We start from the raw sequence: 12,880 nt of genomic DNA, 5'->3' as shown, positions 1-12,880 counted from the left end.
AAGAATTGCTCGAGCAGTAAAATGCTGATGTATCTGATGTCACAGCAGGAAGTAACCTGTTCCTTAAATATACTTCCATTTCGTGTCATGTGACTGTGCATTGTGTCAGCGGGGTCATGTGATCTGGAGGCTAAAATTATCCAGCAGATCTCAGGTCAGGTTTCAGCTGAAGAGACACAGCATGGAGGACTCCTGCTGCGCTGCCACAAGGTGAGAACTGACACACCGCAATACTACGAGCAGTACTACTGTGTACTAGAGCTGTTACTGCATAGATACTTCAACATTACTCAGACGTCCAGCTGAACTGCAGCAGTCCGACAGTTTGTTTGGGTTTAGGTTCACGAAGAAGAAGTTTGTGTTGAGCCTCAGAGAGCCTGAACGCTGAAACCAGGAAGTTTGAAGAGGAGACTAAAAAATCAGTTTCTGTACTTTGAATTAATCTGATCTCATTTTAATTTGAAGGTTTTACAGGATGTTTGCCTCCATTTTTACCAGTTTGTCCTGAAATTTAAGGGTTGTTCAGTTTGAAGTTTGCTTTTGTTGATCTAAAACATAACTTGATTTACTTTTATTATTACCAGGATGGTCAGAGGGAAGACACAGCTGCAGGTCAGAGGTCAGAGGTCATCTAACCTGTCCACCTGTGTGCTGTGACATCACACGGCTGACAAGAAGCAGTCATCATGGTGGGCGTGGTGGTGGGCGGCGCCGTGAGCTCCATCAAAGCTCTGTGGGAGACGAGGATTCGGAGGATCCAGGAGGAGCAAAAGGAGGAAGAGGAGCAGAGGAAGAGGATGGCGAGGGGCGGAGCCACAGGCAGGTTAGACCCTGCCTCCTGATCTGAGATCTGATTGGTTAAAACTACAGGATGTGTGTGTTAATGTGTGATTCCACCTGGACTGCTTTCTACGAGCACATGACATCAGATGACATCAGAATCAGAGCGATGATGTCATCACAGAAAAGAAATTTAAGTTTTTAATTTTTATGAAGTCTCTCATTCAGATGTCTTCAATATAGACGTGAACTCAGGATGTGAGGAAACAGCTAGCTTAGCTTGGCTTAGCTTAGCTTAGCTTAGCATAGCATAGACTGGAAACAGGGAAACAGCAAACTTTCTGTCCAAAGGTTCAACCCAGATTCCAAAAAACATCAAACAAACAGACGCTCCAGAAACACCTGTTTGGATCATTCCACAGGTAAACAGGCTCATTGGTAACAGCTGAGAGCATCATGCTTGGGTATGAAAGGGGCGTCCTTGAAAGGCTCAGTCGTTCATAGAGGATGGAGCGAGTTCACCACTTTGTAAACACATGAAGGATGAAGGAGATGAACACATGATTGTGGTTTTATTGATGTTTCACAGAGTTCAGACTTTGTTGAATTCAGGGCTGTCATCATTACATCTGACAAAGTTAATCACGTCCTGACTCCAGATCAGTACTGAACACATAGACATGAGACTGATTTCCATTTCAACAGCTCATTCTGTGACGGAACAACAACAAGAACGTTGATGTTGGATCATAGAACTCTCCGTCGTAGTTTAGTCTCAGATGTGAATGTTTGTTCTCAGACTGAACTCCAGGACTCGACTCTCAGACACTGACTTCCACGCTTTCACATCATGGATCAGTTATGTCTTCCAGTGTGTGTCCTGGTTTGTAGGAGGACAGGTCGAACGCCAGGATCAGGGCTGGAGCTCAGGTCATGTTCAGGGTATTCCAGGGGATGTGGAGGGTTTTCAGACTGGTGGTCAGTGTGGAAGAATCAGCGAGGACAATGATCAGCGAGCACCTTTGTGAATGAATGAAACAGTATGAGAGTCCAGTTTCTGTGAAAGACAAGAGCTTTGATCAGTTCTGAGTAAGATTTGTCTGGAAAGGATCAAATACCGTTGCACACACTGTGTAGTCTCGAACCAAACCAGCAAACGCCTAAAACGTCACGTCGGACTTCAGACCACATGCTTCCGTTTCACATTTTTGGACTTACATGATGTCACTCCGATGAGCGACCTGCACACCGATCCCGACATTAGAACAAGCTTTTGGTGGTTCTCTCCTCAGACTGAGTCCAGGTCCATCTGTTCTGTCATGTTTCATGTGGTTCACATTCGCGGTTCAGACTGAGTGTCGGCCTCTGGGAGGACCGGGCGGCTCTGGCTCGACTGAAACAGAAGCTGCAGACTGAAGACGGACGCCTCATCCTGCGAATCGAACAGGAGGAGTGGAAGGTAACGTCCTCCACACAGGAAGTAGAGCAGAATCTTTTTAAGCTGCTGCTGTCATTCAAATAACAATGCAAAGCCATTTATTCATTAATATTAATTCATTTTCTTATGATTGTTTTATGCTTAATGTTATTTAATGAGTCTATATCAGTGACCGTTAAAAACATGTAAAATCCATCATGAGAACTCGATAGTGAACTATAAAAAGCTCTCAGCCCCAGCAGGGAGGCTGTCAGTCCTCAGTACAAACCCACAGTTCAGCAAAGAGTCCTGATCTCAACTAAAACTCCTCTTCAGGATCCAGGAAGCATCAGAAACACTCAGTTTGAGACTCAACACCACAGTGGATGGAGCTGGAGATTCTGATCCTATAGCAGAGGTGAATTATTGATTAGAGACTTTTTGGCTCGATACCAGCAGTTGGCAGGTTAACCAGTGATCACCGTCAGGATGGACTGGACCTCACCCACTGGTTTTCTCACTGCATTGATATCATGCAGGCTGGATGTGGCCTGCCGGCTGCCAGTTGTCAATCACTTAAGTAGACTCTTTAGGTGGATTTACCTGATCTGGCCTCCGGGATCACTGATATCGTCCCTCATGTTATTCTGTTATGGTCTTTTTTTTTTCTTACCCTCCACCAGTCATTGCCGGGCTGCCTGGTCCAGCTCAGTCAGGTCCAGGAGTGGCAGATTCACCGAACTGGGCTGCAGAAGATCCCTCACTTCATCTCCAGCTTCCACAATCTTTTAGTTCTTGATCTGTCCCGCAATGGGGTCTCCGAAATCCCCAAACAGATTGGTTGGTAATCTTCAGTTAGAACCCCCCCAATCATTTCATTCTTATCTGAGGTATACAGATTCTGATGTTCTTGTTCCGGTCTCAGGGAAGCTGACTCGGCTCAGAGAGCTCCTGCTGAGCTACAACAGAGTCCAGTTTGTTCCTGAGGAGCTGAGCTGCTGTGAGAGTCTGGAGAGACTGGAGCTGGCCATGAACCGGGACCTAAACCAGCTACCAGACCAGGTACAAATCACTAACTCAGACAGCTTCCACTCCAGGTATGAAGATAGACCTAAACCAGATTCCGAGCAGATAGCTACACCACAGAAATCCTTTAAGCCCAGTGTGAACATAATTCACATCTAAACCAGGTGTGAACTGAGAGCTCACAGTTTCCAACCCAATATGAACACAAACCCGAACCACATTTAAAACAAGGTACAAGTGAAAACCTGATCCAGCTTCCAAACAAACTCAGCTGCGGGACCAGATGGAGACCAAACCTAAACCATCTTTCTGACAAAGTCCAGTTGACCTGAATGTACAGAGTTCTGGTCTGTTCTGTCCTCTGTATGTTAGTTGAGGAACCTGCAGAAGCTGCAGCACCTGGATCTCTCCATGAATGACTTCACCTGCGTGCCGGACTGTGTGGTTGGATTGCCGGCGCTCGAGTGGCTCGACATGGGAGGAAACCGGCTGCAGCACTTACCTGAAGACATACACAGGTGTGAATGAACTATATGAGCCCCGCCCCTTCTGCCGTCAGCCAATGAACATTAAGATACGTTTGTCCTCAGGATGGAGAAACTGCACACATTGTGGCTACAGAGGAACCAACTGGAGAAACTCCCAGATAATATCAGCAGGATGGCGAGCCTGGACACTCTGGTCCTCAGCAGCAACAGACTGAAAGACATCCCCCCACTGATGGAGGACATGTCCAACCTCAGGTCAGTCTGTCCACTGTCAGGTGTGTCAGTCTCTCCCCAGTCCTGTCCACCACCAGGTGTGTCAGTCTGTCCACAGACCTGTCCACCATCAGCTGTGTCAGTCTGTCCACAGACCTGTCCACCATCAGCTGTGTCAGTCTGTCCACAGACCTGTCCACCATCAGCTGTGTCAGTCTGTCCAGGGTGATTCAGTGTTGATATTTGTAATATTTCCTGTTTCCTGTTGGTTGACGTAAAAACGACGATTCAGTCGTTCCTCAGGCTGAACAGACGTTTGTGCTTCTGTTGGAGCAGGTTTGTGAATTTCCGGGACAACCCTCTGACTCTGGATGTGACACTGCCGTGCAGGAAGACAAAGACTGAAGATGATGAAGATGAAGATGACAGAGAGATGTTTGGACGAGAGTTCATGCAGACGTACATCCAGGAGGCCAGAAAGCGAGCGTACGCCGTGCTCAACGTTCACTGTGTCAACCGTTAGTATCAACACTTTCCCAGAGCTCAGACTAATGCACTCACCATTCACACGTTCACGTTTGACCCGACGCTGTCAGCTTCTCTTTAACAGTTCATTTAACCTGAGCACGAGCCTGAAACGTTTAAACTTAACTCAAACCTTAACCGACAGAACTTAACTTTAAGATTGAAAACATGGGGAAAAAAGGAAAATCTACGCTTTTCTGCTGATTTCTTTAAATTGCTTCAATGAGCGGCTTTACAACGCAGAAAGAAAGGAAGAAGAAGCCAAAGAAGAGAAAATGACACCAAACTTTTCTCATTCATTCATTCATTCATCGTTCTGTGATACTGTGAAATATTAAAGGTGTAAAATGTAAATTGTGTTCTCACATTAAGGTTCAGCGTTCTTAAATTGTCCATCTGGTGCTGCAGTCTGTCCCCAAAGACAAACAGAAACGAGTGGAGACATTTTGACTATTGTCCAAAAACACTGGGTCCTGGTTTTCCCATAATGCACCTGGACTGTCCGTCAGAGAAAGCCTCCAGTGTGTAACAGACAGTTAGACACCTGCAGTCTGATGACATCACTGTGACATCATCCTGACCGTGTTTGCTGAACTGCTGCTGGTCCAGGCAGTCCTCGAGTTTTGGATGACCAACCAGGACCAGGAGACTGAACCACATGTGGAAAATTTAGTTTTAAAATCAAGAAAAACTCATCACACCACATTTTTGTCTTTTCTGTCACAATTTCTAACAAAATCACAATTGTGTCAAACAGTTTGTATTTCTGAGTGACTCCAAACCCTCGATGTGTCTGTAACTGAGAGAACCACGCAGGAAAGAGTAAAACTCTCTGGAACAGATTTAACCTAAGTTAAGTTTAAGTCCTAACCCTAACCCTGTCCAGCCGATCCTCTTATGACCCCGCACGTTTACCTCATGACCCTCGGTGGGGCCCAGACCCCCAGGTTAAGAAACCATCTAATGTCATTTTTCATTTTTGTCCTTGAAGTAAAATTTTTGCTGGAATAAGTTTTTCTTTTTTAAGATCCAGCTGTTTAGAATATTAGAAGAACATGTAATTACAATAACATACTACTACTACTACTACTACTACTACAAATGAGTAATAATTGAGTTTTACTAAAAACTTGTCTTGTTCAGCTCAGTATATTGATTAGTATTGAAACGGGATCATCTGATGTGTTTCCGTTGATGTTTCAGAGCCGAACGACGACTTGTCAGACTAAATAACGTCAGCGTTTCTTCTTCTGGGCTTTTCAAAGCTCAGCAGCGGGTTTTAAAGGCAGTGAAGAAGAAGAAGGTTGACAGCAGCTGAGAAGACTCTGAACTGTGAACAGAAGAAAACTGTCCGTCTGCTCCGCAGCGTCTCACATCACTGCGTCTGTAGTTCAGTCTGTCTGTAGTTCTGTCTGTCTGTAGTTCTGTCTGTAGTTATTCAGTCTGTAAGTCTGTCTGTAGTTCAGTCTGTCTGTAGTTCTTCAGTCTGTCTGTAGTTCAGTCTGTCTGTAGTTCTTCAGTCTGTAAGTCAGTCTGTAGTTCTTCAGTCTGTCTGTAGTTCAGTCTGTCTGTAGTTCTTCAGTCTGTAGTTCAGTCTGTCTGTAGGTCTTCAGTCTGTCTGTAGTTCTGTCTGTAGTTATTCAGTCTGTAAGTCAGTCTGTAGTTCAGTCTGTCTGTAGGTCTTCAGTCTGTCTGTAGTTCTGCCTGTAGTTATTCAGTCTGTAAGTCAGTCTGTAGTTCAGTCTGTCTGTAGTTCAGTCTGTCTGTAGTTCTTCAGTCTGTAAGTCAGTCTGTAGTTCTTCAGTCTGTCTGTAGTTCAGTCTGTAGTTATTCAGTCTGTTCTTCAGTCTGTCTGTAGTTCAGTCTGTAATTATTCAGTCTAGTCAGTCTGTAGTTCAGTCTGTCTGTAGGTCTTCAGTCTGTCTGTAGTTCAGTCTGTCTGTAGTTCTTCAGTCTGTAAGTCAGTCTGTAGTTCTTAAGTCTGTCTGTAGTTCAGTCTGTCTGTAGTTCTTCAGTCTGTAGTTCAGTCTGTCTGTAGTTCTTCAACCTGTCTGAAGTTCAGTCTGTAGTTCTTCAGTCTGTCTGTAGTTCAGTCTGTCTGTAGTTCTTCAGTCTGTAGTTCAGTCTGTCTGTAGTTCTTCAACCTGTCTGTAGTTCTTCAGTCTGTCTGTAGTTCAGTCTGTAGTTCCTCAGTCTGTCTGTCTGTCGTTCTCCAGTCTGTAAGTCTGTCTGTAGTTCTGCAGTCTGTAGCTCTTCTGTTGGAATGCAGCCAATCAGCACACAGATGAACTCAATGGAAAACGTTTAATACAAACTTTACAAAAGGTTTGTGGCGTCTGTGATGATTCTCGGTTCGACTCGGCCAGTGAACGCTTGGTTTAGGACCTTCTGTGGTCGCCGTGAGTGTCTGCAGTTTGACCTTCAGGACGAAGACGAGGGCACGGCGGTTAACAAGACGTTCTCCAGAGTCACCTGACTGCTGACGTAGGCGCTCAGTTTGCTGTCCAATCCTTTCGTCTTCAGGAAGTGAAGTCTGCCGCCATCAATCAGACGTTTACAGAGACGACCGACCTGCTGGCGTTCACCTGCTGACAGAAACCTGCAGGGAAATCAATCAATCAGTCAATCAATCAGTCAATCAATCAATCAATCAATCAATCAATCAATCAATCAATCAATCAATCAATCAATCCCTGTTCACTGACGAGCAATGCAAACATGTTCGGATTGATGTTCATTTACTTCCTGGCACCCTGTGCAGGATTTGATGTTTTAAAGGGACAGTCCACCATAAACAGAACACACTGGGTCCTGTGTCCCTCTGCAGTGTCTTCAGTGTCTTTGGGATTACGTCCATACTGGAAGACTTTCTGAGCAGTTAAAAATATCGATGTTTGTGATTAGGTTGATTTGTTTGTTTCCTTCTTTCCTGTATTTTAAATAAAGTCTCAGCACACGAAAAACAAACTTTAAAGTGGACTTTTTCTTTTTTGACAAGACGGGGGACGGAGAGGGGATGACCTGCAGCAAAAGGCTCCAGGTTGGGGTGGAGCCCGAACTGCCGGGTTGAGGACACAGGAGAGCTGGTTGTCTTAGTAACTGAACACCTTTACCTGACTGTCCCAGTGAGGGCGAGCAGCTGTCAGATGAATGCTCTGATATCATTCACCATCACTGAAGAGCTTTAAGACCTGAACTTCTGTCCTGATGACGGGGTCAAAGGTCAATTACTTACCCTTTCACAGCATCTGTCTCCCCTGCTGGTTCGTGCTCATCGTCGTCTCCTCTCCGATTGGTCGGATCCATAGGTGGAAGGACCTGACTGGTCGGTCTGAGTCCACATGTGGCCCAGCTAGACATCCGACAGAAGGCTGAGAACTCTGCAGCTCCGAGTCCTCGCTGCAGAAAGAACTGCTGACCGACGTAGTGACGCCACTCACAGCGATGGTGGCAGCACAGCGCCAACGCAAGGCCCAGGACTGGACCAGGACCAGAACCAGGCTCTGGCAGTGCTGCTGAATCGGCTGATTCCGGATCATCGACTGATTCTGGGACAGCTGGTTCTGAGGTCTTGAGGCGTTTTTGGGCTGGCTCCGTCTCCTCTTTTGCGGGTTGCGGCGTTTCCAGCAAACAGCGCAGAGCCAGATCTGAGGTCAGGAACAGAGAGACCAACTGAGCCTACGAACTGCTAGCTGCAGAAGAAGAACCGGTCTGGTGGCAGGTTCAAAGGTCCAGTTTGTGGGATTTAGGTGATCAGTGTATCATGCATTATATCTAGAGAGGGATCAGGTCCTCGTCCACAGAGTCCAGCATGTTTCTACAGACCAGACGAACACAGAGTCTACAAAGGCCACAGCAGAGGCTGAGGCGAGGACTGTTCAGCTGGTTGCAGTCTGCAGCTTCACCACTAGATGCCACTAAATCCTCCAGACTGGACCTTTATAAACAGATGTCTTCCCGACGAGCCTCGACGATGCTGACACACAAAAAGAGGAGCACACCTGTATGACCAGGTGCTGCATCAGCAATCTAACAGCACTATGAGCAACAAAAGGACTATCACAGCAAATGAGTTCTTATCGGAACGAAGGCTCATTTATCTGCTAGCCATGATGACATCATAAAACATGATGACAGACGCTCGTAGCTTCATTCAAAAACCTCAACAGAAGCTTCGATGTAAAAATACGGACTGATGAGCTGTGATAGGCTGACCAACATGTGGACGCTGTTGTGACTGACAATACCGACAGCCAATCGGAGAGTGAAGCTGACCGCTCTCACCTGTCGCTGCTCCACAGAGGTGTTTCCCGACTCCGACCAAAGGGAGCTTCTTGTGTCTGATCAGAGGGACTTTGCCTGAAAACACCTGCAGGGTCAGTTCAGAAGATTCAAACTGAATAAACGAAACCATCAGTGAGTCCAAATGTTCGTTTCTTACTTAAATCCAGATGCTGAATGTCGACCTGCAGCCTCTCAAACTGAACTCCAGCATCCTGATGTTTCCCGTCGACCTGGACCAGACCAGAACAGAGCAGGTCAGAACAGACCAGACCAGACCAGACCAGACCAGAACGGAGCAGGTCAGAACAGACCAGACCAGAACGGAGCAGGTCAGAACAGACCAGACCAGAACGGAGCAGGTCAGACCAGACCAGACCAGACCAGACCAGACCAGACCAGACCAGACCAGACCAGGTCAGGTCAGGTCAGAACATTACAGAACAGACTTGATTTACTTTATGACTCAAACTGGAAACACGTTCTTTCAGCTGTTCTTGAATCTAACAGGATAAATGTTGTCATGTAACTGCTGACTCCACCCTCACTGATGACATCACTCTTGATTATTAAGTGAATTAATGGAACAAAATTCACATTTTCGAATCATATTCTTAAGACCAGATGGGCTGTGACCGGCTTGGAACCTTGTGAGTTTTGGACAGTTGAGACTTCGGGACTTTGGATGCTGAGCAGTCTTGGAGACTGTTTTGAGTTGGAGGTTTGAGAGTCGAGAGTTTGTCAGATGGGAGTCTGGAGTTGAGAGGTTTTTCCTGCCTTGAAGCGGGTGCAGCAGCGCTCCACCAGCAGCAGCTGCAGGTCGCTGCAGGTCTTCAGGTGGTCACGGGTCTTAAGAGCTTCGTGGATCCAGTGAGACAGTTTCCCTCGACCTGCTCCGAACTCCACAAAGCACCGCCCCCTTCTCAGCAGCCCCAGCGCCTCCAGGTGACCTAAGATAGAGGACTGGACACGCCTGGCAGGTGAGAGAGGACCAACAGTGAAGGCTCCACCCCCTCCATGTCACCTCAGATTCATTACCTGTTCAGGGCTGTAACCAAGACTTCAGACATACTGAGGTCATGAGTCCATATTCAGGACAGGTTCAACCCGATCAACCAAACTCTGCACAATGTCCAGAGTATTTAACCAAAACACAACATTTCACTATTCACTGTTATTATCAACACTGTAGCGTAGTCAGCTGTGTCCAGGTGTGTCCAGGTGTGTGTCCAGATGTGTTAAAGTTTAGATGTGTACCTGCTGCTTCAGGTGTTTGTGGGCGGAGTCTCCATTGCTCGGGTCATTAAGCTCCTCCTGGAGGACAGGGTGAGACAGGATACTGTCCTCCACATCACATTGCAGTCCTACAGCGACAGCATTAACAACATTTCATGACTCACAGTCACACATACCTGACTGAAGGTGACGATGGACTCACCTGTGACTGCAGTCTTCAGTTTGTCCAGCAGAGATTCCAGGTGTGTCCGGCTGTATTCACACAGACTCACCTGACACACAAACAGCACCATCAGTATTTTCAGTGTTCTGAACTTGTTATTTTTCAGAGGGTATGAGTCCTTGGGCAGGTCAGTCGTTACCTGTTGGAGCGTCTCGTCTCCATCAGCTGATCCAGAGTTTATGTTCTCTACGTAAAACACCTGCAGGAGGTCAAACAGGACGGATGACTGCTTTAATCCAAACGCTTCAGACACCTTTATGCATCCATCACTACTGAAGTAACTTCCAGTGAGAGTGTGTAACTACGTACATTTACTCAAGTACTGTGTAAATTTGGTGTACTTGTACTTTACTTGAGTATTTCCATTGTCTGCTACTTTCTCCTTCTCCACCAAACCTCAGAGAACTTTTAAAACGGTCAGTGTTAAAAGTAATCAATCAATCAGTTAATCAATTATTTGACTTGTCAACTATCAGAAATGAACCAGTGACTTTAATTAGAACGACTGATCGTTTGTGCTAAATGACTGAATCAAAATCAATAATCAATATTCAGTCCCAATAGTGAACACTAACACACTATGTCGTCCTGCAGTGCTGAGGTCAGATTAAGATAATAAGACTTTATTGATCCGACACTGCAGAAATTCAGCATAAACACGTGCACGTCACCCGACTCTACACTTTTAACGTTACATTTGTGGCAGCAGACACAGAGACAGTGAACGCAGCACGCCGTTCAGCGCAGTGTCGTGAAGGTGTGTCTCACAGGTTTGGGTTTGTCCCTGGAGTTACATCTCTTCAGGTGTTTGTCCAGTTTGTCTTCGCTCACGGTGCTGAAACACAGAACGTCACAAACAGAACAGGATCAATCAGCGATCAATAAACACGGCAGATCAATAACCTCATTGATCATTGCTGACTCACTGTTTGGGGTCCAGAGGACACGTGATCCTCCTGCGGCTTCCTTCCTCCTGAAAACAGGAAGCAGTTAATTAACAGATGATTGATGACATCACACTTCACCTGTTGGAGACAGGTGTGAATGTGTGATTTAAAGCTCGTGGACTACAGCAACAACAAATCATCTGTCAGCAGATCTGTGGCAGCAGCTGAGCATTTTGCTGGTGAAGTTAGCGTTAGCACGAATTTAGCCGCAGCTAAATCAGGAATAATAATAATAATAATAATAAAGAAGGAGGAGGAGGAGGAGGAGGAGGAGGAGGAGTAAAGACACAGTGGATGAACGTATCAGCGGAGCAACCTGTCAATCAAACAGAAATATTAAGACATGTAAATGAGCTGCTGATAAATATGAGCGGACTGTCCCAGTGTCCTCCTCTGTTTACTGTCCACTCCTCATGAGAAGCCAGCCCTCTCTGCTCCTCTTTTCTCAGCGTCAGCAGCTTTTTGCACCTTTTCCAAACTGAAAGCTGAGAAAGTTTGAACATGGCCTCCGTCTGAGGAGCAGACGTGTTGCACGAGGAGCGTCAGGCGCTGTTTGCAGGTGTTTCTTCTTCGTGTTCTCAGAGTCGTGCTGTGTGTGTCCCTGAACTCACCATGGTCGCGTGTTCTCCACAGAACACTTTTCCTTTGCCGACGATCATTTTACAGAAACGTTTCTTTTTCTCCACGAAGAAGCCACATCTGCCGGGCAGGGGCGCCGCCATGTTGGAGACACAGAGGCAGCTGACACCCGTGCTGTATTCAGGTGCTCGGCCAACTGCAGGATCCACCGTTGACACTGTCCCTCCTGGACCTCAGACCCAGCTGTCTGAGCTGGTGCAAACCCTCCCAGATCTTGTCCAGATCCATAGACATAATATACGTAGACGCGTCATTACGTGCTGGAGCGTAATCCAGCGTCGCCGCCATATTGGGTGGGTCTCCGCTAGCAGCAGAGCCAACTGAAGTCAACGTAAAGAGCGCAACAATGCCCCTGTTTTATTTCTTTATTTTATTTTATTTAGCTTCCCAGCCCCAGTTACAAGCTTAACAGGGTAGTGTACGACGCTGGAATGACCTGGACTTTTAAAGCTAACTTTTCCAGGCCTCAAAAAAAAGAAAAGGAAATGTACTGAGCAGGAATATATGGGAGCTTTGTGTGTGTGTGTGTGTGTGTGTGTGTGTTAAAATCAGTGTATCACAAACATCAGCAGTTTCAGTCCAGGCTGTTATGGAATCTTTGTCATCCTGAAGCTGTGAACAGTTAAATTTACACACGTCAGGCCAGACGGTGTGTGTGTGTGTGTGTGTGTGTGTGTGTGTGTGTGTGTGTGTGTGTGTTTGAAAGCAGCAGTTGTCTGTGGGCCGACACACATGATGAGTTGGCCAAAAAGAAAAAACCTTCCTCGTTTCGACAGTTTGTTTAATGCGCGTGTCAACAGGTTATGCCAGATGTCTGGTTTTTGTGCGTGTGTTGTGCGCGTGCGTGCATGTGCCTGTGCCTGTGCTTAACTTTACATTAAATAAACTCAGCGCACAAAAACAGAAATTAAGAAATTCTTGTGTTATTGGTGTGTACAGAAGGGCCATGATTGTGTGTGTGTGTGTGTGTGTGTGTGTGAGAGAGAGAGAAAAATCAAATGAACAAACTGTTTCTTTATTAAAATCTAAAATTAATTCATTTATTAATGTGCCATACCGTATGTCTGTATTGTGCTCTTTAACAAAGTATTTCAGCATGAAAGCA

General features: G+C 46.1%; 2 protein-coding genes across 3 annotated transcripts; one reads left to right on the top strand and one right to left on the bottom strand.

Annotated features, from left to right (window-relative positions):
• The first annotated feature begins 184 nt into the window (after positions 1–184).
• On the top strand, positions 185–6,959 carry lrrc39 (leucine rich repeat containing 39). Of its 2 annotated transcripts, none has more exons than XM_070960537.1 (9): positions 185–210; positions 585–823; positions 2,131–2,239; positions 2,881–3,037; positions 3,123–3,259; positions 3,596–3,741; positions 3,814–3,966; positions 4,261–4,442; positions 6,854–6,959. In XM_070960537.1, the coding sequence occupies exons 2-9, from the start codon at positions 687–689 to the stop codon at positions 6,865–6,867; spliced, it is 1,035 nt and encodes a 344-aa protein (XP_070816638.1). In that variant the 5' UTR covers positions 185–210; positions 585–686; the 3' UTR covers positions 6,868–6,959. The 2 variants fall into 2 exon arrangements, with proteins under 2 accessions (XP_070816638.1, XP_070816637.1); XM_070960536.1 differs by lacking the exon at positions 6,854–6,959 and adding an exon at positions 5,653–5,709.
• trmt13 (tRNA methyltransferase 13 homolog) lies at positions 6,740–12,014 on the bottom strand. The gene is made up of 11 exons (XM_070960525.1): positions 11,748–12,014; positions 11,116–11,162; positions 10,958–11,024; positions 10,329–10,388; positions 10,169–10,238; positions 9,988–10,094; positions 9,508–9,693; positions 8,891–8,963; positions 8,734–8,808; positions 7,685–8,096; positions 6,740–7,048 (listed from the first exon to the last, which is right to left on the bottom strand). Exons 1-11 carry the CDS (start codon positions 11,856–11,858, stop codon positions 6,871–6,873), a joined length of 1,386 nt encoding a protein of 461 aa, XP_070816626.1. The 5' UTR covers positions 11,859–12,014; the 3' UTR covers positions 6,740–6,870.
• Positions 12,015–12,880: the final 866 nt, after the last annotated feature.

This window comes from Chaetodon trifascialis, chromosome 4, assembly GCF_039877785.1.
Source record: "Chaetodon trifascialis isolate fChaTrf1 chromosome 4, fChaTrf1.hap1, whole genome shotgun sequence".
NCBI classification, from domain to species: Eukaryota; Metazoa; Chordata; class Actinopteri; order Chaetodontiformes; family Chaetodontidae; genus Chaetodon; species Chaetodon trifascialis.
Note: the sequence above shows the minus strand (reverse complement) of the source record. Positions and strands in the feature narration are given on the sequence as shown.

Coding starts and splice junctions, on each gene's coding strand:
- lrrc39 (XM_070960536.1), top strand. CDS start 687: ATGGTGGGCGTGGTGGTGGGCGGCGCCGTGAGCTCCATCAAAGCTCTG. Junction 3,038..3,122: donor CGAAATCCCCAAACAGATTG/GTTGGTAATCTT, acceptor TTCCGGTCTCAG/GGAAGCTGACTCGGCTCAGA. Junction 3,260..3,595: donor TAAACCAGCTACCAGACCAG/GTACAAATCACT, acceptor TCTGTATGTTAG/TTGAGGAACCTGCAGAAGCT.
- trmt13 (XM_070960525.1), bottom strand. CDS start 11,858: ATGGCGGCGCCCCTGCCCGGCAGATGTGGCTTCTTCGTGGAGAAAAAG. Junction 10,239..10,328: donor GAGACGAGACGCTCCAACAG/GTAACGACTGAC, acceptor TTTGTGTGTCAG/GTGAGTCTGTGTGAATACAG. Junction 7,049..7,684: donor GAGACAGATGCTGTGAAAGG/GTAAGTAATTGA, acceptor ATTTCCCTGCAG/GTTTCTGTCAGCAGGTGAAC.